This window comes from Aspergillus uvarum (genome assembly GCF_003184745.1).
Source record: "Aspergillus uvarum CBS 121591 unplaced genomic scaffold BO82scaffold_42, whole genome shotgun sequence".
NCBI classification, from domain to species: domain Eukaryota; kingdom Fungi; phylum Ascomycota; class Eurotiomycetes; order Eurotiales; family Aspergillaceae; genus Aspergillus; species Aspergillus uvarum.
The window spans coordinates 104,288-131,803 of NW_020291339.1; the positions used below are offsets into that span (position 1 = coordinate 104,288).

Sequence of the window (27,516 nt, forward strand, 5' to 3'; positions counted from 1 at the left end):
CCTACTAAACTTTTTGTCTTCTTCGCACCCAATCTCTCTTCACCTAGCTATTCACCCACGTCCGTGGTGGATGGTTATTGTCGCCTTCCCCTGACTCACACCTTATTCACTTTCGACTCATACCACACTGGCGATTCTTCGCTACTAAGGGTTTGCCGTCGCCTGCTCATAAAAAGACGGCTTCTTGTCCTACGGCTACTCGTTTACGGTCTACAGCATAACGGTTACTTGATAATCCCGGTACAAATTTAAACGCACTCTTCTTGGCCATCTCCGCGGCTCCTCAGCAGTTGAAAAGTCTAGCAACAGGTTGCCAGCCTTCTGGATGACCATTTGAGGTACTTCGAATCTTTTTCTCTCTGTTAAAAGTATTCAAGGTCTCTCGACTGGACATCATCCCGGATATGTCAGGGATTGACGTTTTGGGTTTGAAGGATCCAAACCCGAACTTTCAAATCAGAGCAACCTATGCGCACCCCTACGCATCGTCGGCCTCTTCCTCCGCCTCTTCCTCGACCTCCTCGGTCTTTTCGCTGGATGGCGTGCCTGCCCACAGCTCGGTTTCCTCCGTTGCCACGCTGCCGGTGGACGTGATCTGGGAGAATGAAGGAGAATACTCGGCTGGAGGCAGGGGCCTCCCGGTGGTAGGAGCACGTGGTTGCTTAAGGGGAAACGCTCCCCGAGTTGCCGAGTCGGCCGTTGTCCCGCCCGAGTTGCGTAAGCATCCCCGGCGGACCAACAGCGCGACTCAGGCGAACGGCGCATCATGCACGCGGCCTCCGCCCTGTCTCTTGAGACAGTCGGAGCGGAAGGTGAACTTCGTTGATAACCTTGTCGGTAAGTTGTGGAGAGATTCCTGAACACGTTGGTCAAAAAAGTATCGGAGCTAAGAATCACCCCATGAAGATACCGCGTCGCAGATCGTCGAGGCCATTTGGCCACTATCCGCAGTGTCGCTCCGGAGTGACTCGGCAACTGGTTGCAAAGGCGTGCTGCCCCTCCGCACTTTCATCCAAGAAACACTCCGTCGCTCGCGCACTAGCTACAGCACGTTGCAGGTGGCTTTGTACTACTTGATCAAGATCAAGTCGCACGTGCCCAGCCACGATCTGACGCAAGACCAACCTCGAGGCAAGTCCGCTTGTCGGGCTATGCAATGCGGGCGGCGCATGTTCTTGGCGGCTTTGATTCTCGCCTCGAAATACCTTCAGGACCGGAACTACTCCGCTCGTGCCTGGAGCAAGATTTCCGGCTTGAATACTGCCGAGATCAACCAGAATGAGCTCATGTTCCTCGAAGCAGTTAACTGGCGACTCCACATCCCCGAGTCACTGTTCCAGCGGTGGACTGACATCGTGCTGCGCTTCACTCCGGGCGCCAGCAGCATGCCGGTCGATGATGGCCAGTGTTGGCGCACGATCATTCCCAAGCTCACCCCCGACTTGGACGACTTGGACGCCAGCCCTGCGACGCCCTCGAGCATGGGAGCCTTCGACTCCCGTTCCGTGGCTGAATCGCCATCCCCCCGCGGCACCTCGACCCGGAGGGAGTTGCCCAGACTTCCTACGAATGACTCTATTACTCTGCCTCCATTGGCTCTGGAATCGATGGTCCAACGGGAGATCTCCCTGCCATCCCTTCCACCCATGCCACAGCCTCAGATGCTGCCGACTCCCCAGATGACCCCTCAGCCGAGCATCGCCTCCACTCCTGCAGTGAGTGCTGGCGGTATTGCTGCTCACCGGCGTTACATGCAAGCTGCTATGTCGCAGGGACAAGGTATGTGCACGGCGCGGTCGGTCTACGACCAGCGCCCGCCGCTATCGCTTTGTCCTAAGCCTAGCACGTTTGATGGCTACCCTAGCCTCGTACGTCGGTCTTCCTTGGCTCGCTCGGCCTCTTCCACCTCGTCTCCGGATTCGATGGTGTCGGATGTATCGACCTTGTCCTCACAGTCCTCGCGGTCGTCTTCCATGTCGTCGTGCTCCTCGGTTACTGGGGCCTCTGTACCTCGTTTGGCCGTGCAGGCTACGCTCCGCTGCACTGGTAATTCTCTGAAGGAGGGCCGTAAGAATTTGGCCATCGTGTCTCCCCCGGATGAAGTTTCGCTTGGTCCGGTCTACAGTTCCCCGGAGAGTTACACTGGTCCTATAAGTCAAGTTCCGGACCTCTCCGGCTACTCGATGGAGCACCCGATCGATCTGACATCCACGCATGAGGCGGCCCAAAGCCTGTGTGAACTGTCTGGCGCCACTTCCCGTCAGCACAAACCCACGGGCCAAGGCCGTAAGCGCGGTCGCACTGGATCGGAGGATATGCTCCTACAGAGTCATGTGCGTCAGTTGGCCAAGGCTAGTGTACTGGCCGAGCGGCCTGTGCGCCATGATGGCAGCATGGCGGATGTTCTGATGGGATCTGGACCTGGCTCTGCGCCGTCACTTACTCTGCATCAGTTGAATGCCCTGAACTACCCGGCGCCGCTGTCCGGTCCGGCCGGCATGAAACGGGCCTGCTGTGGTAGCGAAGCTAGGAAGGTTGCACTTCACCCGAGCATGCGGGCAGACTACTTGGGTTGAACTCGGTGCCTTCACCACTTCACTTCCAGCCCCGAATTCGAGGGCAACGCTTTACAAATCAGCTATTGCTTAATCCTATTCTGATTGACTTTTCTGAGCTCGTCGAACGAGTGACTCTCTTTGTGTACTCGCAGCACAGCAGCGGAAGACGCATTCTGGGAAGGGAAAAGTTTTGTGCGAACTTTTTTCATTCGTGCGCGTTCTTAAGGGGAAAACAAAAGTCATGGTCTTTGTAAATACCCTCCAGGTGGTTTTCCGACTCTGTGGAGTCTTGTTGCTTTTTTCTTTGTCTGGCTGCGGCTTTGCGGTCACTGATGTACGATGTACGTTGGGGAGGTCTTTGTCTGCACACTTTCCATTTCTTGTCCACATTTATTACCACCCACTTATTGACCTATCGTTATTTTGCTTTTACGGGACTGGAGTGTGATGGGAAGGGCCTGGGCTTTTTTTTTTATTTTTGTTTTTTATTTGATATTGGCTGCTTGCGGGTGCACATCATCATATTAGGGAGGGGCTGCACATTTTACCTCGCACCCTGGCGGAGTTGAGTCGGATACTCTTTGATAGTTAGAAGCATGAGAGTCGATTGGCTCTGACGATGACCAATACTATGTGTTATCAACCTTGAAGCCTTTGTTTAGTGGAGGGCCTAATTTGCCGCCACCCAACTACTCGTAATCTACCTATTCTAGCAAGCCCTGAGTTCACTCTGGAGGACCGAAGGAGCAATCAGGTGATGGTCCTCGCGGGCGCCGGTATGACTCACCGCAAGTATGATGTTGGAAATGTGGATGAACTGGTCAGGCGGGGGGTGATCCAATGTTTGGTGAGTGGCCAGTGGTCAGTGGCCAGTGGTCAGGGGCGTTTGTTTGGGTCTGTTGCGTTGGTTCACCGGGGAGACGCTAGTTGGCGCTAGTGACTCATTGTTGCCAGCCCATTGCCCATTGCCCTTTGCCCACGCCCCAGTGACGCCTGAGGCAGGAGTATCCGGACGGGACCGGAATAGGCAGCAAGTTCGGACGAGCCCGGAAGACCATTCACCGGTTCTGGAGGGAGGTCACATGCTGCAAGCACCGGATGGAGCGAAGTGGGACGACAAGTCGGGTCTAGCGGGATCAGATAAGATCAGATGGCCCATGGCCCATTCTTCCCCTCATCTGGCGTCACCTCGGTTGTTGTTCATCAACAACCACCCTCCACACTTAGTCTCTTCACAAGCAAGCTCTCTACCCCCCCCTCTCTCTTTGCTTGCACAAAGTGCAGCTTAGCAGCAGCATCAGCACCAGCAGCAGTGCTGAGAACCTCCGCGAAGATGGCCCCCACCGCCATAACCCTCTATTCCACCCTCGCCCTCCTCTGCACCACTTTTCTGAATGTCGGCAGCGCCTCACCGGTCTTCGACCCTGTGTCCTCGACGCAACACCTCCTCCAGTCCGAGCTTGAGCCTGAGCATCAAGACCCCGCGCCCTACCACATCTACCCATCGCCCACCCCGGACTCCCCCTTCCTCTCCCACCCCGACTCCGATGAGGAAGAAATCTCCAAAGCCCCCAGCTGGTTCGAATCCACCCTCCTCGCGCGCCGGCTCCTCGCCCTCTCCCCCACCGGCACCGCCTCAACCATCTTCCCGTCCCCGCTCCCCAAACACACACGCGCCTACGCCCACATCCCCGACAATGTGGCCGGCCACTCCATCAGCCTGATCGAGTACCTGTCGGACTGCGAGCATGCCCTGTCCCCCACCGCATCCTCACCCCAGGACGAAGGAAAGGGCGGGCACGGCAACCCGATCTTCCTGGCCCTCAACATCGCCACGACCTTCCGCAACACCGCGCACGGCTCGAATCTCTCGCTGTCCCTGTCGTGGTGGGACCACGTCAACCGCACCGAGCCCGTCTTCCCTGGCTTCCCGTTGAGTCCGGCGGGCTTGCCCCGCGTGACGCTTTTGGGGTATGTGGAGGGGATCGATTTCTCGGATTATACTACTTCCGGCAAGGGTGAGGGGGAGGAGGCGGAGAAGGAGGCGGAGGAGGTGGAGGCGCGACTGACGGAGTGCTATCTGCGGGCGCATCCGGATGCGAAGGCGTGGTTGCCGCATCGGAAGGGGGCGCCGCATGAGAGCTTTTGGGCCCGGTTGGTGGTCGAGCAGGTGTATTGGGTGGGCGGGTTTGGCGGGTTGCAGCAGATTGGGTGGGCAAATTTGTCGGAGTGGCGGGGCGTTGGGCGGTGGGGGTCGGCGGGGGATTTGGGAGATGGAAGTGGCAGGGGGTGGGAGGGGGTGAGGTTGCCTGGGGAGGATGAGTAGGGGGTTTTTTCTTTTTTTTAGGGAGGGGTTAGGGGTGGTTGTGCTGATGGAGGGGTGAATGATATTGTTATGGTGAGAGGGTCTATCGGTACGGCTTATTGCTAACGCTATGGTGGATTTGCGGCATTTCTTATTATCTTTGCCTGAGAGTACTCACAATTATGCATCCATACACTCAAGAAGACTTGACAGGACAGACTTCATATGAAACCACCACACCTCTCCATGTACAGTAACATGTAAAACCACCGGGTATATCCTTCCTTCCTTCCTACCTATACACCACACACCCCGATCAACTCTCACTACCTATCACGGGTATCACAAATCACCTACCTCGTCTTACTCACCTCCTCACACCAACTCCCGCTCCACCCCCCACCCCCGCTCCACCGCCAGAACCATGCCCATGCACCACACAAAGCAAATACTTCCGATCCGGCACCACCACAATCTCATGCTTCTTCGTCCGCAACCGCAACAGCTTCACCTCATCTCCTTCTCCTTCCTCCTCGTCGCGCTCCCCTTCCCCTTCTCCTTGCCCATGCCCTTGCCCGTGCCCGTGCCCAAATTCCCGGTTCCGGTTCCCGGCCTCATACCCCGACCCTGACCCCGACCCCGACCCCGATCCCGACACCCCATTCACAGCCCCATATCCATGCTGCTGCCTACCAGCAGAAGCAGCAGACCCGTCAGAGGAAGTCGGATCAGCCAACACGGCACTCAACTCCGCCGCGCTCGTCACGTACGCGAAGATATGCGCGGCGAGGGTCTCGGCCGGCGAGGGGGTGTATTGCTCTTGCTCTTGCGGTTGCTCTTGCTTCTGCTCTTGCGGTTGCTCTTGCTTCTGCTCTTGCGGTTGCTCTTGATGTGCTGCTGCTGTTTCCTTGGTTCGAATCGGGAGCGTGGTCACTAGTGGTGTTTGCGAGGTGGTGAGGTCAGGACTGGCGATTGGGGAGGCGTGGGATGTGTCTGCGTCGGTGTCGGGGTTCGTAGGGGGTTCGTCCTGTTGGTGGAGGGCTGCTTCGCCTTCGCGTTCTTCTTCCTGTTCCTCTTCTGTAGCTGGGACAGCGGGAGGGGCGGCGGGGGTGGTTTCTGTGGCGTCCGGGGTCGTCGGGTCGGTGGACTGTTCTTCTTCTTGGTGTTGGCGTTGGTCAGGGTGCGGGGTTGTAGGACCACCAGGAACGGGGACGGGGACAGTCTTCGGGGTGGGGAGGGTAGCTGGGGCTGTGGCCGGCGACGGCGATGGGGCTGGGTTGGAGAGAGGTGTAGCTGTAGGTTTGCTGCTCGGGCGACGGGCCGTCGGCGTAAAGGCGTATATCCCCGTGCTCTGAATAATGGAGCCGTCTTTGCGGGAGAGGATGAAGGTGGACTGCACGCCGGGGCGCGAGGTGAGGTGCGAGAGGAGGGCGGTGACGTGGTGGGGGATTTGAGGGGACTGCATCAATGAGATTAGTTAGAATCTTCGCACTGTTGATAGCCTGAACGCAGAAGACGGAGACGTACGGTTGAGGTGGTGGTCGCCATGATTTCTTGTTGGCCGCGGAGCCGGCGCTCTGTTGGTTGAGGAGATGGTAGAGGATAGTGTTAAATAGAGGGGTTTGGCGGGAAACAGAACATGTCCTGCCTGAGCAAGAAACTATCTGGTAAGCAAGATTAAGTAAAAGCTTTGTGGAGGGGCCAAGTTGCAGTCGTTCAGCTGTGAGCTGTGAGCTGAGCTGTGCTGTTTGCTGATTGCTGTTTATGGCGGTGTTGTTTTGCTCGTCCCGTCTACATGCTGACTCATCAGGGGCCTCAACTAACTACTCTACATAGAAATATCCCCTCTAGACCTAAATGTGCAACAAATTCCAATGCATACCAATCCATAAACTATCTTCAATGCTGCTCATAATATACAGGCCCAAAACCAAAGAAACAAAGTGGTATCGTGGAATCCAAAGGACAAGAAACAAAGGAAATCAAGGAATGACGCGGCGCAGCCAAGCTGAACAAGATTGACTCAAGTCGATGATAATACTCACAAGAAAGATTAATTAGAATAGAGCACTCAATAAGTGCACATCACACACCATGTACCATTCTGGCATCCCCTACCTGCACTAAGCCTCCGACTTCTCCGACATCCAGTCCAAGTCAAAGTCCTCGATCATATCCTCGAATTCCTGCACATGGGCACTATCATCCGTCCCATAGCTACCCCTCCGGCTAGACCCTGGACTAGCAATCCAGCTCTCAGGCCGGAAAGGCGGTTTCGTGCTTCTCCTCGAGTACGACTTCCGTGCACGTGTCGACACTGAAGTACTGGTCTCTGACGAGAAAGATCTCCCCGTGCCTGGAGTTGCGGTCGCCGGGGGCGTGGTCAAACCCCCAAGCACACTCTCCAGACTTTGCTTGGTGCCAACATCCAGCGCGGCTAAAAGAGCAGCCTGCAAGATCTTATTTTGTCGCTCGAGGTGCGTGATGCGCTCCTCGAGAGCCTCAATTAATTGAGACGACTGTCTGGCTTCTCGTGAGTCTTGCGACTGGTTGCGCCTTTGGGAGTGGTAGGACACCGGTGAGTGGCCCTCAAAGCCATGCAGTCGATAGTCTCTGGGGGTCAGTGGGATCTTGTGTCCCGATAATGAATTCTTCGCAGAGCGAGGCCTGTTTGTCGCCTGCTCCCTGAAAGCCAAGGGGGTCGGTCTGGAACGACGCCGCCGCCCTGCAGCTGGGCGAGTCCGCCTACTTGCGCCGGTGCAATCATCATCAGACGATGGCAGCGGCGATTCAGAGCGAACCTTGAGACTCTTCTCTTTGGCCAACCTCTCCTGAGTACTTGAGCTACGCACGCTGCCGCTTCGCTGGACCCCATTTGTCTTATTGAGCTTTGACTGCAGCTCAGGATCCTCGGAGAAGCCCTGGTCCCACTTGTTCGAAGAAGCCGAGAACTGTCGACCAGTCTGACCAGTGGAATGTCTCGTTGGGTTCACCGGTGGGGGTGAGTGCGGTGGTGGCGATGGGGGCTCCGAAGCCACTTTTCGCTGATACCGTTTGTTGCAATCTGGCTGGTGCTCGATGCTATTGCGAGCGTTCGAAATATCTTCATCATTTCGCGAGGTCTCCGGCTCCGGTGTCAATGCGCTGACCGGCTGTTCCTCCTCATTCCCTTCTTCAGGAGGTTCCAGGCCCTTAAGATAGAGACGACCTGTGGTCACATCGCGCTTCTTCAAAGCCATGACCCGCTCCGCACGGTTTGGGCCTGTTCGCACCAGAGTATTGAGCCCAGGCGGAGCTGGTGCAACTACCGCTAATCCGCCATTGTTCTCACCATTTGTCTCAACATCATTCTCATCAGTTGGCCGTTTGCCGCCTAGCATCAATCTTGTCGAGGATGCGGGCCGGGCGGACGTTGTCCGCTCATGGATAGTAACGGCAGGACTCAACTCGGGTAATGATGGGAGAGGTCTCATGGGTGCTGGAAGGGGAAATGCATCGATGGCGCACATAGGCAAGGAGGAAGGCCGCCGGCAGCTTTTCTTCAGCGGCTCGCTCTTCGAGCTGTCTGTGCCTTCTTTTGCTTGCAGATCTCCTGGTGCCCCCTTGTTCGGATTATCGATAGTGATGCTAGACTGTTGCTCTGTGGTTGTAGAATCTGCTTCTACTTTTGTGCTTTCACTCCCGGGCTCAGCCATAGCACGTTCAGCAGGCGCAAGAGGAAGGGCTCCGCCGGGCGCTGCTGGACGGCCAGCTGATATGCGCCACGCTCCCTTACTAGATACCCGCGGGGGCAGCGTATCGGGGAATAATTTCAATGCTAGAGGAGGCTGAGTTTGAGTGTTCTGTGTACCAGCTGACACTGGTCCAGATGCCCAAGCCTTGAATTCTGTGCTAGATCCAAGGGGATCTGTACTCTGGCCCTTCGTAGGTTGGGGCTATTGCAAGTTAGCTTTGTCCTTTTCAAGACCTAATACTTCTCGCGCAGCTGATCTTGGGGCAACGTTATCCTTACAGTTGCATCTGTATCCGGCCCACTGGCCGAAGTATCCCCTTCTTCTATACATTCCATGCAGCGAGTGGTCTGGTCCGATGGCGGGTTTAGCGAGCTATTCCGATTCTCATTTGGCCCCGAGGCACTCTGCTCAGAAATATCCACTGGCCGATAAGGGGGTGGGCCGATATCGTCAGGCTGCGTAGGGCATGACACTGCCGCTTCCACCAGTGAGGTCAATTCTCGGAGATCAATCGAAGAAGGGTGGCTGGTTTGGGTCTCAGGCTTGTCTTTCTTTTCCAGCGGGTCACTGAGCCAGGGCTGTCCAATGCTTTCGACGTCTCTGCGGGAACTGGACTTGAAGCTGAGATTCGAGATGGACCTAGACGAGGAACGGCTGGAGTCTAAACTTTTCTTATGGGATGATCGCTTGGGTGCAAGTTTGGGTGATAGGGCAACATGTGACGGCAGGAATCCACCCTCCTGGAGCGCCATAAGCTGACGAGCGGTCTCTTCAGCTTTGGATTTGGGGTCGAGGTTCTTCCGTGGGCGTTGAGCAAATTGTCGGAGACGTCTTTGACCAGCTCGGAATATATCGCGAGCCCCCGTCGACTGCGGGGCCCCGCTTGGGGTCTCGATATACTTTAGGAAGTCGGTCATTTGATCACTCTTCGAATCAGATATGATCAAAGCCGGGCTCTCTGCCCGAAACTCTTGTGAGAGGGGAGACATGGTGCAGCGTCCCGTGCGGGATGTGCTGGAACTCAATCGGCAGGTTGGGACAATCGGGCTCGGTGCAACTAAGCTGTCATATGACTTGGTCCTCCGTTGCATGGGAGCCGCAGCTGTTTACCAGCTGCTCGAATGGCCACAGAATCTTGCACAAGAATCAGGCACGGTCAGCATTGAATATGGCAGAACGACGAGACCAATGAGCGTGACAAGCAATCAACAAAAAGGTCAATTGAGTCAGGAAATCTGACGCAGGGCAGCGGCTCAGTGTCTAGGCAGGTGAGATGCACTGACAAAGCTAGTGGACTGGGGTAATGAGCGTGTGGGACGAAAGAATGAAACAAAAGGATAGAATGCAACTGGGATATGTGCACGGGATTTGTATATACAGCTGACCGTGACCCAAATGTTGCCCACCCCGTCGCTGCACGAAGTGTTCACCCAGAATAAAAAAAAAAAAAAAAAAAAAAAAGAGAGAGAGAGAGAGAGAGAGAGAGAGATAACAGACCAGGCAGACCAAGGGACGAGATATCTCGAGTTTATGAAGGGACCTCAAGGGAGCTCGAGGAGCTGTCAGGCCTTTGCTGCACTAATGCCCGGGGGGGATCTTTCCCAGGATCTGTAGGCCAATGCAGAATTGTGATGAATCGTCGAATGAGAAGCTTGCCCTCGTTCTCGATAGCTTGCAAGATAGAGTTGGTACTAAACAGTCGCGATTCGACGAGCCCAGGGTGGCCAGCCAGGCACCCCAAGGGCATTGGGGGAGGTAGCGGGAGGGGGAAGAGAACACGCAAGGCCGATGTGGAGTCATCATTAATTGGAAGGGGGGGGGAAGCCAGAGGAGTAAAAGGACAACAAGAGTCAAGATTTCAAGCTAGAAGCAAAAAAGTAAAAATAACTCCAAGCGAGAGCGATCGAGTCCGTGCCAGACAACTATTTGCTGGGCTGGATAGACCCTGTCATCATCGTCAACAGGATGGCGCATCTTCCTTTTTTTTCTTGTCCTTTCTCATGCAGAACTGCGTCAGACAAATCGACGAAGGAGGGCCAGTCAAACTTCGAACGGCGATTATCGATGATCACAGGGCGTGATCACCAGCCCTTTGGTTCTGTGATAATCTCGTGTGACTTCATGATTGCAGCTTCGGCCTTTGCTGTCTCCCTTTGAACGAGATACTGGAGGAGCCGTTAGATATCACGCAAGGGATACCACGGGATGGTTGGGATGGCAGCACCGTTCGTTTCGTTTCGTTTCGTTTCTTTTTCGTTATTGTTTTTTTTTTCTCTATCTCAGGGGAGGGGTTCAATTGGGTTCCCATTAGCGAATGAAAAGTATGGAGTTGGTACCCAACAATCGAGGGATAAGTGGATGTACAGTACTGTACCTATTGGCAGACATACTGACTGTCCATGTAGAGCAGTGGATGAGTAGTGAGGAGAGCAATGGGTGGGAAGTGAGGTGTCAGCCTCGTAACAATCCCATCGGCGATTGTTACAGTAACTCAAAGGAAGAAAGAACCTAAAGTGGAGTAGTGGCCGATCGGGGTGGATGCAGTGGATGCAATGGATGCAGCTGGACAGACAGACAGACTGACTGACTGGTGTTCAATGTGACAGATGCACAGACGGGAGGAAGGAACCTCTCGAGATCGATGACAGGTCACATTCTACTCCATACCCATTTGGTTTCTCTCAATGCGCATCAACATCAAGACTCTCTTTCTTTCTCTGGCCACTGTACAGTACAGAGTAACTTCCCCCCCCCCCCCCCCCCCCACCTCTTCAACCAACTCTCTTTCCAAACTGTTGCTACGCTGTTGGTAGCACAGAGAGGATCAGCCCTTACCCAACCCAACCCTATCAAAAACGGGTTCATGCAGCATTAAGGGAAAGGATTCCATGGAAAAGAAACCTCAATAGTCCAGCAGCAAAGATAATGAATGGCAATCGACCGTACAGCGTAAACATTATTGAACGCTACGAGGGTCTAGGTATGTACTGTACTGTTTTGGTGTGTGTGTGTGGAAGCAAACAAGCATCAACCCTCTCTCTCTCCCCACATTGACACAGCAAACATAACACCATAATTAGATAAATCATACGAGGTTATCATCAACCCACACAGAACGAGTAATGAACAAATAAGACTGCATAGGAGCGGTCCGTCAATGGGGCCCAAAACCAGTGTTGAATCTCGTGTGTCTGATGAAGCTCATCTCATTTTCTTGATTTTCTGTATAACTCCCTCTGTCTCATCTCGATAAACCAATATCTGAAGAAAGAAAAATAGTATCATTCATCATCGAGAACTCAATCGACCGCTAGAGACAGAAAAAAAAGGAGAAAAAATAACCAGAGAATCCCCAATTAGCGCCACGGACTCCCTTGCAGCCGATAGTTCATGCACCTCCTTTTTTTCCCTCCCCCTTCCTATGGTAACTTATTGCCCTCGCACTCACTTACTTGCGGACGGAGTACAGCAGTCTATGCAACCCATTTCCTCCCCCCTCTCCCCAGAAGTCCAATTAGCAATTATTCTCCGAATGCGAACTCCTCTCTCCCCTCTGCGCTTCTGAGACAGCACTTGCATGTCATCTTCAACTGTAGTCGACAATTGATGACGGCAATGTTTCCAGTTGAAACTCGAACATGGTCGGTTCGAAATGGAATAGTACCAGGATAAGGAACGGACCAGGTTCATTATGTCAAGAGAGGATGAAAGGGTGGTTCTTGCACTGCTCGATCGAGGATCCGTGCGGCGTCATTAGAGAAAGGGGAGGGGATAGGTAGTAAATTCATCCTTTCCGATCGATTCTAAAGGCAACTGAATCCAATCGCATTGGAACAAAGGCATAGTAAATGAGCCGGTCCGAATCACCATTGTCGTCGCCACCCCAACTAGATGAGACAATCTATGTGTCTCACTGGGGATTCAGAACCCGCAGGAACCCAAGCACTGCAGTGGCACATGCACATGGAAATAGAGCTTGGAAACGTCAGGTCTTATCCTCAACCAGAAAAGACCTGAAGAGGTCCACAGCTTGATCTTCGTCCCTTCATGACGAGTGTATGTCGCCCAGATCGAGTCTTGAGTTTTGATACTTGTCGAGCATGTATCTATCACTGGCTACACCCACTTATTACCCTACTCTTTACCCAAGGAGCCCTGGCGAGCAACTGTTCTACCTGATCTAGACGAAGAAACCGGCCTGATGATGCAACTCAAGCAGTCGACTACTCACACCCCCATGCCCTTTCCCCCTGACTCAATGGGGACGGACCTCAGACGATAGTATTTTCCTCGATCCTCTCACTGCAAACGATGCCTGTTCCAATAAAACAACGAGAACCACGTCACAGAAGAATGCTGACACAACGCCGCTGATGCTTGAGGCGCAAGGGAAGAATTCGAGAACACCGTGTTATGACAAGCCTCGTGCCGTCAGCACTCCCAACGGCACAGAGTGAATGGTGGAGAATGTCACACCCGCGTAAATGGGTCCAAATGTGGCTGCCAAAGCGTCAAGTCACAGAATACATTAGAGAAGCAAAGAGGGCACTGATCAGAATCATCGACAGTGCATCCTGCATGCACATATGCATTGTAAAATGCCATACAAGCGATCGTCCAGCACTTCAATAGTGCTTTATGACATGTATGAAAAGAGAAAACGACGGTACCACCAACGGACCGAGAATCTGGAGATCGAAATCGAATGCTATCGGAGAGATGATCATCTTCGCTTCGGTCTTATAAACGGATCGGCTTCCTTCTTCCTGCGCATCGTGGGAGGTCTGGCGTTGTTGCCAGGTCTTGGCTGCGGAGGGCGTGGGGCAGGCTGCAAGAACAATACAAATTAGCCAGTGATGGAAGCAAATTGCATGGAGTGATACATACACCTGCAGAACCTTCGCCCGGCCGGGGTCCATGGTGGGGCTGTCCATAATTCGAGTTATACGCCGGTCCGTCGCGAGACGGCTTCACCAAGTCCTGTGGTTCACAATTAGTCACGGTCTAGATCTTGATACAAGAGAGAAGACTATCTACCTCTGTCTTAGGAGGAATGTTTGCATCGATCTTGCGTCGAGGACCCTTGGTGGCATTCACGAATGCTGAATTCGGACCATCCTTCCGCGGTCGTGATGAGTTGGAAGCTTCCAGTACAGGTGAATCGGAGCGTTTTCGTTTGCCTGGAAGATCGCGGTTCTCAACCTTGATCTGCTCAGAGTCTTTCCGGTCTTGCGGCGAAGGCCCATTGGTCGCTTGGACCATAGGCACCTTCGGATCGTGCCCGCCAAGTTGCCTACGTCGCTGTTGCTCTGTCCGTTGCCTTTGCCGCTGAGCAAGATGGAATTCTTCCCGATTAATCCTTGCTTTCTCCTGTCTCGATAAGCTCGTGCCAGCACGGCATTTGTCTGCGACATGTCCAGTCTGCCCACATTCCACACAACGCTGTTCTTTACAATTGACACGCGTGTGGCCTGTCGCACCACACCTAAGGCAGGTGCCCCTGGTTGCCTCCTTCGCGTCGTCATTGTCACAATTGTGCGTCATGTGATCGAAGCTGCCACAGATTACACACGTGCGTGTTACATCCAGTCCATTACCACCCCCGGATGGACCTTCGGGGAGGGGAGGCGGCGGTGTGCCGTTCCCGGATGCTGATGCAGGGAAGGGCGATTCCGACTTGTCGCGAGAAACCGAGGAAGGCCGAGAGATGGAGCCAACCGATGTTGATCTTGAGAGAGGCGCGGATTCTGGCGCTTCTGAGTCCAGCATTTCAACATTCTTATACCCGGTGAACTGCGGTCGCTGGAGTATTGACAGAACATCGCCGTCTGTGTACACGTTTCTTCTGCGGGCGTCCTTGATTAAGCCATTCCAGAACTCGCCCTGTACCAAGGACTGTGAGTTACCAAGCACCCAGAGTGACGATTTAGCACGCGTCAGACCGACGTTCATACGACGAATATCAGCCAAGAAACCAATGCCTTTATTCGAGGCTCGGACACAAGAGAATATGATCACCTCGCTCTCCCTACCCTGGAAAGCATCCGTGGTGTTGAAGTCGATCCTGCTGAGAATAGATTCTCCGTATCTGGCAGAGAACTGCGTCTTGAGCTGGCGTAATTGACCTTTGTAGGGAGTAATTATGCCAATCTTGCCGTCGAAGTTATAGCCCTTGAAGTCTGCCAACAAACGCTCATAGAGCTGCATCGCTACACGAAGTTCCGCCAAGTTGATCAGAGAGTGACCTTTGGCAGCGCTCTGGTGAAGTCCTTGCACGTCGAAGAATCGATAAGGGCTCAGAAGTTCGCTCTGATGCCAGGGGCGAGCGCGAAGGCGAGCCATGTTGGGGCCATCTTGCAGCTTGCCATCATAAAATGCAGAGCTAGGGTATGCACTGATTTCGGGATGCATACGGTACTGAATATCAAGTAAATGCACATCCCTAGGGTTATTGGCCTGCATTCTGACGAACAGACTCTGCTCATACTGGAACTTGGAAGCGACCTTTGAAAGAACTGTAGGTGGCAGCTGCTTCGGATCACCAACAAGAATACACTTGGAACACCCATACTTCAAGGGAATGAGAGCGCTCAGCTCAATCGACTGTGCTGCTTCATCGATGACGACCGTCTCAAATTCAATGCTCAAATTCTGGAACATCTCGTGTCCACTTCCGCTGAGCGTCGCACAGATGACGTGAGCGCCGTCAATGATTTCTTGCTGGATGCGTCTTCTGTTCAAATCAGCATCACGCGCCGCTGAATGATTTTTATCTCTTGCGTTGTCAATTTCCTGACTCAGTTGGGTCTTTTTCTTCTTGTAGAGTTCACTTTCTCTTTCCAACTCTTCAGGCACAGGCAAGCCTTGAGCTCTGCATTGGTCGATCTTGGCACGTGTCTCCTTGAAGGCCGTATCGGCAGCCTTGTGTTCCATGTAGATCTTCTGCAGGTCTCTTTCGCCCGGGTCTTTGTTATTTGTCTGGCTTAGTCTCCCGTTGACGAGCTCATCTAAAGTGACGTCCAGCACATTGGCATTTATAGCATCACTTCTTCCAAGACGAATGACAGACAATTTCTCTTGACGGCCATTTATGGTCTTTACGCCATCCTTGAATCTCATGACCAATTCGTCCACGGCAGCGTTACTGGGAGCACAGACAAGCAACTTCTTCGAAGTTGTGGTTCTCCCATCAGGTCTAGCATTACTCGAAGCCAAAGGGCGTGAGATTGCTACTCCTTGATTGCCAAGGGAGCCACTCAGGAGAGCACCTACGAGGGCCACAATAGTCTTCGTCTTTCCAGAACCGGGGGGTCCTTGAATGAGTGTGAAAGCGTCATTGTCCAGAGCCGACTTAATTGCTTTGGCCTGGGCAGGATTGACGCTATAGTTCTCAGCGATAGGTTTTAGACTCGCATCTGAATAGTTGAGGATAGGTGACGGCTTCGCTTTGATAATCTCTTCGCACAGGTCATAGTATTGAAGAGCCTTGAGAGCACCGTACTCGCGCTCAAGTGGAGTCATTGAAGTGATCTTTGCACCCCATATAGAAGTACCAGGGCCCAGGGAGTTGATGAAAGGATTGCCTGGATTGACCCGGTACGAAATCTCGACGGTACCCTTCTTCCTCTTGATCCCAGAGACTCTAGCGAGACAATGAGGCGCAGACGAGTCCGCTGTCGGCGACCTGGCCTTAGAGAGCAAGACGATGTCTGCTTCTCCTATGCCAAAGTCTTTAGCCTCGAGAGCTGACACAGCAGTGTTCACTTCCACAAAGGAGTCCACGGACAGTCTAGTGGCCACCTTGATCTCGAACGGCTTAAATGAGCCTTCTTCCTTTGACGATTGGAATCCCTGCCAGGCTTCCAGTATGAGAAGGGGTTCGAAGGTTCTCTGGTATTCGATGGGGTCTCTGAAAGCATTGGACACCAGACTGTAATCTGTCCGTCCGGAATTTGGAGGAAGATCACCATTAGCGAAGAAATCCCAACCAAGGATTGTGCGATGCAGCGAGGATAAATCAGGCGCCAGTCGTGCTCTCATGTCTTTAGCGGACCGAACTTGCTTGATCTTCTTCACGGGTCCTTGTTGTTTCAAGGACATCCGCTTGCTCTCCTCATAAGCTTTGACGGCGTCGGGCTTTGAGCGCGACTTGGCGCCGAATAGTTCCTTGTCAAGCTCATCTTCGCTTTCAGACTCAGACTCTGATCCCGAGGAAACCATCATACTATCAGCGGGAACGTTGTGATCTTTGCCCTTGACCCCGAGTCCTAGCAAGCCGGAGCCCTGTTCAGCGGTCTGCTCAGCAACGCCGATTGCTGGCTGACTCCTCTTCAATCGTGCCAGCTCCGCTAGGTCACGTTTCTTCTTCGCCTCCCGCTCCCTTTCACGCTTCTCGCGGAAAGCTTGAATGGACACGTTTGGCTTTAGAGGAGCCGGAGCAGGCTTAGGAATGGCAGGCAAAGCCTTCGCCGCCCTCTCTGCCTTCTTTTTGGCTTCGATGGCAAGCCTCTCTTTGTTTAACTCGACGGATCGCGACATTTGTAATAGGACATCGTCAGGAATGTTATCATCAAATTCATCAGCTGATTTCGGAGGGCTGGGAGTGGCCGTCGGGTCAACGGGTTTGGCGAAGGAGGTGATCATGCTCTGCTTCTTGAGGCTGGCTGTTGATGCGGTGACAATGGGTTTCTTGTAATAAGCTTCTAGGGCCTGTACAAGCTCGGCTTTCTCCCGCAAGGTCAAGATTGTCTTAACGGTATAGTTCACCGCGACGCCCTCAATGAAGCTCAATGCATCCTGCTTAACAGTCGTGACGCTGAGCTCCCCTAAACGTCGCAGAATCTTCGACACAAGTCCCACTAAAGTTGTCGCCAAGTACTCATCCTTCAAGCGAAGCCATTTGACCATCGCGCTCATGGTTGTAGTTGCGGCCTTGAGAAAATTCTCTCGCGCGGAACTTTCTGAACTCGGGTCTGCATCGACTACAGCGCTGAGAAAGACACCATATTGTCCGAAAAGGAGATCGGCGAACTGAATGCTGTCCCGGCAGAATTCCAGCATGACGGCCTTGTCATTACCTCGGAGGTGCCATTGTTCCGTGCAGTCAAATATCGTAGTCAAAGCTTGCCATAAATACTCCCAGAGCTTCTGCAGAGACAGTATCTCCCGTCGATCGGCCAATTTGCGGGTTCTGAGCATACCAGTTTGACTATCGCAGAGGATGTCGATAATATCCGTACCCGTATGCAGCATTCTTGGTGCGGAGGCAAACGTCTTCATATTCGAGATACGTCGGAAAGACCAGCTCAAGCCGTACATAGTTGTCGTGAAAAACGATTCCAGCAGGTGTGAAATCGCATCTCTCCGAGCTGATTGACCACTAACGTTTTTGATCAGATCCACGGCAGCCTGATATGTGTCCAGATCAGCTGCAAACAAGGCGGAGATTAAGGCACTGCTAGTATCCTGGCTCTTGAATAGCTCATTCAAATGTTCAGGCTTGAAGTCTGCAAGGCGCTCGATGATTTGACAAGATAGATTGGTCAAATGACCGTAAATCACATTGAAGTGAGTTTTCTCCGGACTTGACTCTCCTTTCGTGGGAAACTTCTCAAGGCCAACAAGAGGTAATATACCAAGCAAAGCAGAGGTTGAGAGAGCTAAGTTATCTTCGTGGAGATGTCTAACAACCGCATCCCAGATCGCAGCAGAGTATGTACTAACTCCATGTTGGAGGGTGTTCTGGTGCAGGATCACTTCATAGTCACTCTTGAGGGACTGGCACTCCAGGGCAAGCGTATTACGGATGACGTCCATACACAAGGATGAAATCTCTCGCTGGCGTCCCTGCTCAACCGCAAACTGGGGAGGACGCAGTATCCTCTCAATATTTGCGCTTACAACACCTAGCGTTTCGGACAGTACGATGCGAGCCACGGAGCCTCTTGAGGATTCATGGTCGGTGAAGCTGCGAAGGGTATGGAGTAGAATGACCAGACCAGTGTGGAAGCAATGATACCTGGCCAGATTGGGGAACCGTGAGTTCTGCAGTCGGTCGAGAAGTTGGTAGACAAGGGATCTGCAAGCTGAGGGTTGATGCGCTCCTTTGAGAGACGACATGAATGGACTAATCCATGATAACATATCTTTCATAGCAGACTTTTCGAATGGCTCACCCTCCGTAACCTGCATCAAAAACGCATCCAGCTGGGGGTTGTAGAACACGAGTTCAATGAGAGCTTGAGGTGAAATCGTCTGCATAGCATCCCAGAAATCAATCGGTGCCTTTTCCAAGAAGATTTGTATCGTGTTGAGTAAGAACCGTAAGCCCGGTGAAGGGATACCAAGGTGGTCCACAGAGAGACGGCAAGGATCGATTTCGAGTGCGCGAAGATGATGGGTAATTTGATCCTTATCCAGCCTTTTCACTACAAGCTGCATGCCACGCCACAGCCGCTGGATGACTGCTACTTGAGCTGGCTGTTGCGAGGCGGTTTTGAGTGCATCAACAAGACCCTCCTTGATCGCCCAGTCGAATTCTTCAGCGGTGGGGGGGCGTGAGTATCGCATCCAAGAGTGAATGGCCCAGAAGCTGCGATTCTGGTTGGGCTCGAACAGGAAGCGGGTGACAGCAGGGATGTAGTCGGACACCTTCAAACTGCGCTTTGTTTGGATCAGCCGGAATGGTTCATCAAAATACTCCTGCAAGAGACTGTCACTGCGCAACATGGCATCACAGCTCAGAGTTTCGAAGATTGAAAGCAAGGATGCTCGGTCCAATACATGAAGCCCGATCTCCTGGGGTGGGACCTCTTTCAGTTGTGCCGTAGCAGTGGCCAAGTTCTTCGTAATTCGCTTGATGTCCCACTCGTCAAGCATGCGGGCAAACTTTTCAATATCCTCATCGTCGTAGTTCTCTTTTAGCTGCTCCATCAGCCAGATCTTCCCTGTATAATACTGCTTGATGCAGAAATCGCATTTTTCCAGTGAATCGTCTAGTTTTCGCCAGATCCAAGACTGTACTTCTTCCACACCTTCCTGATTATAGGCCAGGATACGCATGCAGGACAAAAACTTCTCTTTGCGAACGTTGGCCTCCGTGACTATTTCTTGAACCGTTTTCCCCGACTCGTCTACTTGACTGGGATCGTCGTACCGTCCATGATCGTCATCGTGCTGCCTGGGACACAGGATATGGACCGCATCGGGAAGAGACTGTAGCTCTCTGTAGGAGAACAACTCGGTCAGTGAACCGCCAGTGAAAGATAGATGATGGTGTCATGATGTGGATACGAACCCAATAACATCCATGACCTCCATAGCGAGAGTGATTCAAGAGAACACCGGGAGGGTAAGTCTTGGAAAAGTCCTCTCCAGGGCGTATGAGAAAATGAGAAATCAGACCACAATGACTTTGTGTATGAGCATGGCTACTGTGCGGCGAAGGGAGTATAGCTAGTGATTGCGGAGGCGGGCGTGGTGGGAGAGAATCAAGTTTCATAAAGAGAACATTTGGTGAGGTGATGAAGAAGTAAGATATATTCTGACTTCCCCTGTCCGATGCGAGGTATCACCTCCTGCTGGGGTTCGAGCAGCAGCGGATCTGCTCAGAAATTGAATGGTTTAATGAGACGGGATTGAAAGTTGATGCCCTTCGATAGGTACAAACGTAGTGAATCGGTGCAGTCCCTTCCGTGTGAGCGATTGGCTGGAGAGAAAGGCGGTGAGCCATGCACTGCCGATAATCCACTTAACGCGCGAAGACGCGCCTCACCAACTTGGCGCGGGCACTACGGCACGTAACCTTGTGGGAACTGCGGTGGAATTTACTGAGTATAGACTACCGCGGAATTGTGTTCGATTGCAGATTGAACATTAAATGTACTGTTATGTAGATTATGGAGGGCCTAGGGATTAAGTTCACCAAGCTTGAAATTAAAATCAACGGAATCAATGGCCCATCTTCACATGATGTTCATTTCCACATGCTGACTCCAGGGTACATATAACCATCCAATGGTACAAGTGCATGAAAATGTTCCAACTAAGATGGAGGAGAAAAGAAAGGGGGGCTGTGATAGACTGGGCGCGTGTGCAATGAGACGCTTTTGTACAGAGGAAGTAGGTAGATTGAGGTGAAGGACATTAAAGAGGAAAGCAGGCCAATGCGCCATGACTCCCAGGTCAGGTGTAAATGAAAATCATGGAAGAGAAAAGAATCACTGCTGGAATGAGGTCAACAGGATGTAAGCGAACCAATTGCGCCGGGTCGTTTAACCATGGTACCAAACGCCTTCTATCGTGGAATATGGGGTAATCTACTCGTCAGACAACAAAAAAAGAGAACAGGTTGAATATATGGACAGGAAGGTCGACATAAGCCCGTTGCAGGAGAGCAAGGTCGGGCTCTTGTTTAAAACAGAAGCGAAATAGCGAAGGTGTAGAAAGGTCGATGTATGTACGGTTTAAAGCGTGTGGTATCAAATCGCATGCAATGGAGGATCATGAGGGCCTTTAAGAGGGCTATCGGGTTCTTGGACCCTGGGATATGAGGATTCCCGCGTCAACAATTCGGATTGTTGGAAGTCTTGGTCCACCTCAAATGTAGGTGGAACTCGGTCAAATGAATGTCGTGTTCGCTCTGATGAATAATGAACATAATCCACAGGCTGTGGATGAGGTAATCGGGTGGTGTCAAGACTGGAGGCATAGGCCGTTCCACTACTGCCATTCTTGCTGTGTGACTTGTGGGTGCGAATAGTCGGAGGGTAGGACGGAGAGAATATCTGCTGCTCATCTGAAAATGGATCCTGCTTCACAGTCGGCTGTATCGGCTTCACAAAATCCGAAGACGTTGAGGACTCATTGCTAAGAGCGCGAGCTGCTGCCGCTTTTTCAGCTGCTCGGGGTGGGACATAAGCCTCATACTGGTCAAGGAATTCGAACTTTCCTTGAGACACCTGCTCGCGTATAATATCCACATCAAGTGGAAAGAAAACCTTCTGAAAAGACTTCACAGCAAAGCGAGGCAGCAGGCAAATCATGACAGTGAGTAATAGGACAACCCAAAATGACAGCGCGCTGTAAACTTCCAGACCGGCGTGGAAGAAAGTGGTTGAAGCCTCAAGCGAAGAGTAAATCCCAGTCCAGAGAAAGATAAGGAGGGAGCTTATGCCGTTGATCATGACTGTAAGCCAATCCCACCTGTAGGAGTTCATTAGGATGTAGCCGTTGCTCGCGAAAACAGCGCTGGTGCCAACCAGGATACCCATGCGTGTTCGATCGTTGATATTCAAGCCATTGTGGTGCACGAATGTTGCGGGACTATACAGGAGATATGGCATGAAAAAGCAAATAATAGACTGATACAAGCCATCGGCCATATATAGCCTGGGTTCTGTCAGTACCAGCTACAGGAGGGGGGTGCAAGGCCGCATACCAGAACTTGAGCTGCGACCACTCTTTCCGTTCAATACCTCTCATATATAGTTGAGGCACGGCTAATGACACCTTGTCATCAACATCCTGATCGAAGATGCCCATCAAAATCACAGGAAGTGAAGTGAAGGCGACGTTGACCAAAACAATGTAGGTGTAGTCGAAAAGGTACGAGCCATCGTAATCATTGTAAATCGAGTACCAGAAGAGCGCTAGTGTCCAGACCAGGTTCTTTAAAAGGTAAAATTGTCAGTACATATAGACGATGAAGCTGGTGATGCGCCGCACCTTATAAAAGAAATTTGCGATTGTCTCCGCCATGCGACGATATGAGTACCTGCCGTGGACGAGGACAAGACGTTGCAAAAATCGAAATTGCCCGATGGCATAGTCAGATGACATAGCAGCTTGTCGACCTTCTTCACCAATGATTCCGACGCCGACGTCTGCCTCCTGGATCATGGCTACATCGTTGGCACCGTCTCCAATGGAAAGGGCCATGATGTCTAGACCATTTTTGACCATGCGCACAACTGCTGCCTTCTGAGCAGGACTCACTCGACAGCAAAGAACGGACTTGCACTGTTTGCACAGCAAAAGGAAGCGTTGCTTCAGTTCTTCATCGAGCATTAATTTGAGAGTTTCGCCGTCAATGACAACGGCATGCGTGGGGGCGGGCGGCCTATGATCGCCTCGCGCAGCAATCAATTCTTCGTCCGACCCGGTAATCCCAAAGCGTTCCAGTTGTTTGTTAAGCTCTTGCGACGCCCGTTGCGGCTGGTCACTGGGAATGTTGAAGACAATAAGCTCCATATCATTGTCCAAGAGGTTGCATGAGAAGCCAATGTTGATGGCTGTCTCAACTTTATCACCAGTTAAGACCCACAGCTTGATTCCGGCGTCAGCAAGCAGGGAAATGGTGTCTGGGACACCATCCTGAAGTCTGTCCTCAATTGCGGTCCCGCCGATAAGCATAAGATCTTGCTCGATGTTGCTTGCAACTTCTTCGAGCTTTTCTTCACGATCAGTAAGCGCGGCAGCGGCAAGATCATGTTCTTTGCTCCAAGCCAAATATTCCTCTTCGCTGAGCTCACGATCCGCTACACACAAAGTACGCAGACCTTCGCTAGCGAACATCTCAAGGTGCTGTGCAGTTTGTTTCCGCAGCTCCTGTTGCTTGCCTGGGGCTAAGCGCGAATAGATAATGCTATCCGCACCCTTACAGAAGAGCCGTATACTACCATCAGGCATTCGAATGATCGCACTCATGCGCTTTCTCGTGGAATTGAACTCCAGGGTATTGAGAACAGTATATGTCCTTTCCTCGCCCAGAACGTTCACGATTAGGTCATCATTTGACCTTCCAAGCACGGTAAAGCCACAGTCTCTCGCTGTACCTACCAAGGCAGCCTCATCAGGGGACTGTGCTTGAAACTCGATTTGAGGAGGATCTCCGGGCGTTTGCTCTGTGATGACCGTGTGGCATACTGCAAGAGTGAGCATAAAATGTTCTGTGGCTTTTCTCTGGGCTTCGCCAGAGTGACCATCCAGATCTGCAACAAAGTCTGGCGAGATGAATGTCAAGCTCTCGTCGCGTAAATATGGATTGTCGTACATTTTCCGAAGCATGCCCAACATCCGTGCAGTGTCTGCGGCCAGCTTCTTTCGGGCATTGGCGGCCATTGCGTCGGCATCGCCTCCTTCTCGCCGGACAATACCCACTTGAGCTTCTGTGAAAGCTTCGCCGTAAGATAGACCATTGATAGTGCATTTCTTGAAATCCATAACATTTTGGGTCAATGTGCCCGTCTTGTCGGAGAAAATATACTCGATCTGGCCAACATCATCCGAAATGTTCCAGGATTTCGGGATGCACGAAATCCCCAGTTTATCATAGTACATGAAGACGTCGCTATGAATGAAAACTGCTTGAATGGTCCGGACGATTTCCAGTGAGATGTAAAGCGAGATCGGAACAAGATTCTGAAATAGAATCAAGGCGACCCAGAAAGTGATGAAACCAGTAACGGCAGGGGTGCTTCCGTACGATCCAAAATCGAAATAATCTAGAGACCTGTGAGACGAGCCCCAAGCAGCCCCATTGGCGATTCCGCAAATAAGGCACATGACGAACAAGATAACAAAGTTATAGATGACATTCCAATTGAGATCCTTGGCGAGTCTGGGTCGTTTAGAAGGGGTGACACCCGAGTTCAACATAACTTTTGTTTCCTCGCCAGTGAAGAGAACAACACCAAGAGCCCACTCGGTATTCCGGAGAGAGCAGCCACGCAAAAGCAGATTGTTGATCGTCACAGGCTCCACCATCTCTCGTCGAGGCGCATCGGGATAGTCTGGGTCACGCTGATCCCAGCGCAAGGCTCCATTGTAGGCATAGAGGTTAGGGTGTGGAGCCTCGCTATCGATCACGAATTCTGCCTTCTCGCAATCTCGAGCATGTCTGACTTGGCGGCCACAGTGAAGGGCATGTCGGACTTTGAGGTTGGTCTCCCCGTCTAAACTCTTGGTTTCTACGTAGCAAGCGCCATCTGGGTCGGATGTCGATAGCAAGATGACATCCGCGGGAACCTGATCTCCGTTATATAATCGAACATAGTCTCCGACCTGAATGTTCTTCCAAAAATCGCGCTTGAATCTTGCTTTCCCCAAGGTTTGCTTCGACATATCGACTATGCTTCCACCTTTCCTTGGAGGAGTCGCAGAAGCATCTCGTTCCATGGCCTGAAATCCGGCAGCTTTGTCTGGCATCGATCGATAGTCGACATCTGCAGCCGGGAGAGGCCAGTCTGGTCGAGCATCGGGGGTAAAATTTTGAACGGAGGTCATTTGAATAGCATCGTCTTCACGTTGAGAAGCGAATGAAGCACGCGGAGATATTGTGGACATAAACGTTGCGCGGCGGTTATCCTTTGCCGGTTGAGGGGTATTCTTCTGCTGAAATAGAGCCTTCGTGGCCCTGTACGTGGTGACGGTAGCTCTGGTGCAAGCCTTCTTGAATCGGCGCCACATGGAAATTTGATCTTCAGTCGAGTTCACATTGGTCCAGTCTATTAGACGGTATACTGGTGAGTTGTTTAGCTCATTGTCGAGGACGGTACGGCGAAAGTCTTCAATGGCATCTTTGAGCGACGTGAGCACAACAATAACGATCAAGGGAACAGTGTTCACTGCTGGCGAAGCGACGCCAAAAATGGAGAAGAACTAATTGGATGTAAGTGAGGATTCCTTTATCTCTTGGGGTAGGAGAAGTATAGGGACGTACACCAAGGATAATGATGAAGAGAAAGTAGATATTGGCAATGTTTTGGAACTGGAACCAAAGGTTTTTGGGTACAAAAGATAGAGGCGTATACTTGGCTGTGCGAATCTTGTTCCTCGGATATTCCATCTTTGGGCGCCCATCTTCATCTCTCTCGTTCTCGGGGATGGGGATGTTGAAGTAGATCGTTCTATTACTCGGAGCCGTCGAATTCACTGGGCTTGGAGGCAGTGGAGGAGGCGGATCAACTGCAGCCGGTTGTTGCTTCTCTTCTTCGACGTTTGGGCGCTTGTGCAGCCGATCTATTATTGAGACTCGTTTCCGCGCTCCTCCTGAGCCGGCAACTCGTTGTGTTGCCCATCGTTGGCGCTTTGTTGGTTTGGAGACATTACTGTTGGTCTCTCGAGCCTCATTGTCAGGCTCAACGCTATCTGCGCCTAAATCGACAGAAGCCATTTAGGCTACTTGCGACCCTATCGTGGGCATAAAAGAGGCACCGTGTTGTTCAAAACGACGAAGGGAGGGCATCCGCGTCAACGAGCTGGACCCTGGCAGCGCAGCCCGCTCGCGAGTTGATTTGTTTATACCGGAGTCGGAGTCAGATCGAGTGGGTAAGGAGTCAGGACAGGGTCGATTCGAGGCAATATATTGCGGTTGATAGCGACGGAAAACGAATAGGATGGGCGCTCGAGTGCGACACGGCGATGCGAGAAGGTAAGGAGTGTCAATAACACCAAAGGAGACTCACAAAACACAGGGCAATGGCAGACAGGAAGGCGAAACGAGCGGAGAGGGGGAAGGAAGACGAAGATCACCCACGATGGGCCATGTATGTGCCATGAACGAATGAATAAAACGAAACAGGAAAAGGAATAGAGAAACAATAAAAACCACAAGTGGACTAAAAGACTCAGCCTTTGCGGAAGAAAGAATTAAGAGGAGGCTTGAGGACAGCGTTCCGGACAGCGTTCGGTCTCTCACTCTCTCTCATGGAACACCCAGCAGCCGACGGGACCTTTTGGGGGGGTGGGAGAATTGGGGGGGGCGGCGGCGAGTCGGAACTCGAAAGGTACGGTATTCAAATACTAGGGTGGAACGCGGATGCGGTACCAAACTGTCAAAACCTGGTCATCTCAATACACTGCACCGTATTTATCGATTTCAAGCAAACAATCTTTCTGAATTGCAGACACTTAAAAGGCAGGTGACTAGGTACATCCAGTGTTTACAACTGCAAAGTGCTTGGTAAGCCTGGTACGGAGTAGATCTGGCAGTGATGATACGCTTCTGTGCTTCTGCGCTCCTGTCCCTACAGAGACGGACAGATCCAAGAACTGATACGAGTTACAGCACACCGATCGACTACTCAAAACATCCACTAGCGACAACTTGATCGGTTGTCACCACCAAAGTCAGCAGAGGTAACCTTCGAGAATTTCAGTGAGTACTGGGAGGGAGCTTAGGAGCTTGCTGATCCCCAGATTCCATCGCCTGATGATAGTGCACATCCTGCCTAACCTGGCTCAACCTACTATCTACTATAGGGAAGGAGGTTCAACCGCCCGGCAACAATTACGACCCAGCCTCGCTTTAGACCGTGGGCGCTTCACGCTATTATACGCAGACCTGCGATGGTCTCTCTTCTGGCAGATGCTCAATATGTCAATCGTTATTGCTTCGTCCCTCTAATTCCGACCTACGTCGTCATTACAATTTCAGAAATCCTACGCTCTTCCAATGCACTACCCACTAAGTTATCGGGCCAATGGCGCTGAAATGGCTTTTATCTACACCCCCCCCTCCCCTCTCCGGGTCCATGCACTGCGGCAGCCATGCAGCCATGCATACCATCAGAACAGGCGAATTGCGCATCATACCGGTAGATAGATCAATGAGGAATGTGAGAGTCAACGAGTCTCCCGGACAATAATGCTCAAGCATTTCTGGAAGCTATGCTTGCTTGCTTGTTCGCACCCATTGTAACAGGGCAAACGGATGTATCTGTTACCTTATCGATACTTACCGGATTACCGAGCTTTCTGGAAGGCCCAGGGACGACTGGCTGCCTGGGCTTAGTCGAACCGAGCCTGAAACAGCCTAAGGTCGTCCGGGACGGCACATGCTGATGCCAGCCCATGGGTATGCTCCACCTCAACGGAGCGCGGAGAGGTACCACATCTTAAATCCGTAGACTAACTGACC

General features: G+C 52.1%; 6 protein-coding genes across 6 annotated transcripts; 3 read left to right on the plus strand and 3 right to left on the minus strand.

The window, feature by feature from the left end:
- The first annotated feature begins 73 nt into the window (after positions 1–73).
- On the plus strand, positions 74–2,614 carry BO82DRAFT_123785 (putative G1/S-specific cyclin Pcl5). The gene is made up of 2 exons (XM_025629904.1): positions 74–837; positions 907–2,614. Exons 1-2 carry the CDS (start codon positions 405–407, stop codon positions 2,574–2,576), a joined length of 2,103 nt encoding a protein of 700 aa, XP_025490015.1. The 5' UTR covers positions 74–404; the 3' UTR covers positions 2,577–2,614.
- Positions 2,615–3,746: 1,132 nt separating this feature from the next.
- BO82DRAFT_339468 (uncharacterized protein) lies at positions 3,747–4,884 on the plus strand (the record flags this gene model as incomplete). Its single annotated transcript, XM_025633480.1, has 1 exon — positions 3,747–4,884. Exon 1 carries the CDS (start codon positions 3,892–3,894, stop codon positions 4,882–4,884), a length of 993 nt encoding a protein of 330 aa, XP_025490016.1. The 5' UTR covers positions 3,747–3,891.
- Positions 4,885–5,057: 173 nt separating this feature from the next.
- On the minus strand, positions 5,058–6,597 carry BO82DRAFT_356023 (uncharacterized protein). Its single transcript, XM_025635606.1, has 2 exons — positions 6,391–6,597; positions 5,058–6,322 (listed from the first exon to the last, which is right to left on the minus strand). Exons 1-2 carry the CDS (start codon positions 6,409–6,411, stop codon positions 5,231–5,233), a joined length of 1,113 nt encoding a protein of 370 aa, XP_025490017.1. The 5' UTR covers positions 6,412–6,597; the 3' UTR covers positions 5,058–5,230.
- Positions 6,598–6,724: 127 nt separating this feature from the next.
- BO82DRAFT_356024 (uncharacterized protein) lies at positions 6,725–10,026 on the minus strand. The gene is made up of 2 exons (XM_025635607.1): positions 8,876–10,026; positions 6,725–8,798 (listed from the first exon to the last, which is right to left on the minus strand). Exons 1-2 carry the CDS (start codon positions 9,584–9,586, stop codon positions 6,987–6,989), a joined length of 2,523 nt encoding a protein of 840 aa, XP_025490018.1. The 5' UTR covers positions 9,587–10,026; the 3' UTR covers positions 6,725–6,986.
- On the plus strand, positions 9,959–10,777 carry BO82DRAFT_123885 (uncharacterized protein). The gene has a single exon (XM_025629905.1). The coding sequence runs from the start codon at positions 10,229–10,231 to the stop codon at positions 10,676–10,678; it is 450 nt and encodes a 149-aa protein (XP_025490019.1). The 5' UTR covers positions 9,959–10,228; the 3' UTR covers positions 10,679–10,777.
- A 10,299-nt stretch (positions 10,778–21,076) lies between these two features.
- On the minus strand, positions 21,077–25,770 carry BO82DRAFT_403920 (phospholipid-translocating P-type ATPase; the record flags this gene model as incomplete). Its single annotated transcript, XM_025639409.1, has 4 exons — positions 21,077–21,986; positions 22,036–22,265; positions 22,323–25,256; positions 25,318–25,770. The coding sequence occupies 4 exons, from the start codon at positions 25,768–25,770 to the stop codon at positions 21,077–21,079; spliced, it is 4,527 nt and encodes a 1,508-aa protein (XP_025490020.1).
- Between the last annotated feature and the right edge of the window lie 1,746 nt (positions 25,771–27,516).

Bases quoted from the DNA above. Each gene is read 5' to 3' on its own strand.
- BO82DRAFT_123785 (XM_025629904.1), top strand. From the start codon at position 405: ATGTCAGGGATTGACGTTTTGGGTTTGAAGGATCCAAACCCGAACTTT. The intron at 838-906 runs GTAAGTTGTGGA...CACCCCATGAAG, and splicing joins CTTCGTTGATAACCTTGTCG to ATACCGCGTCGCAGATCGTC.
- BO82DRAFT_356023 (XM_025635606.1), bottom strand. From the start codon at position 6,411: ATGGCGACCACCACCTCAACC. The intron at 6,323-6,390 runs GTACGTCTCCGT...TCATTGATGCAG, and splicing joins TGGCGACCACCACCTCAACC to TCCCCTCAAATCCCCCACCA.
- BO82DRAFT_356024 (XM_025635607.1), bottom strand. From the start codon at position 9,586: ATGTCTCCCCTCTCACAAGAGTTTCGGGCAGAGAGCCCGGCTTTGATC. The intron at 8,799-8,875 runs GTAAGGATAACG...AACTTGCAATAG, and splicing joins GGCCGGATACAGATGCAACT to CCCCAACCTACGAAGGGCCA.
- BO82DRAFT_123885 (XM_025629905.1), top strand. From the start codon at position 10,229: ATGAATCGTCGAATGAGAAGCTTGCCCTCGTTCTCGATAGCTTGCAAG.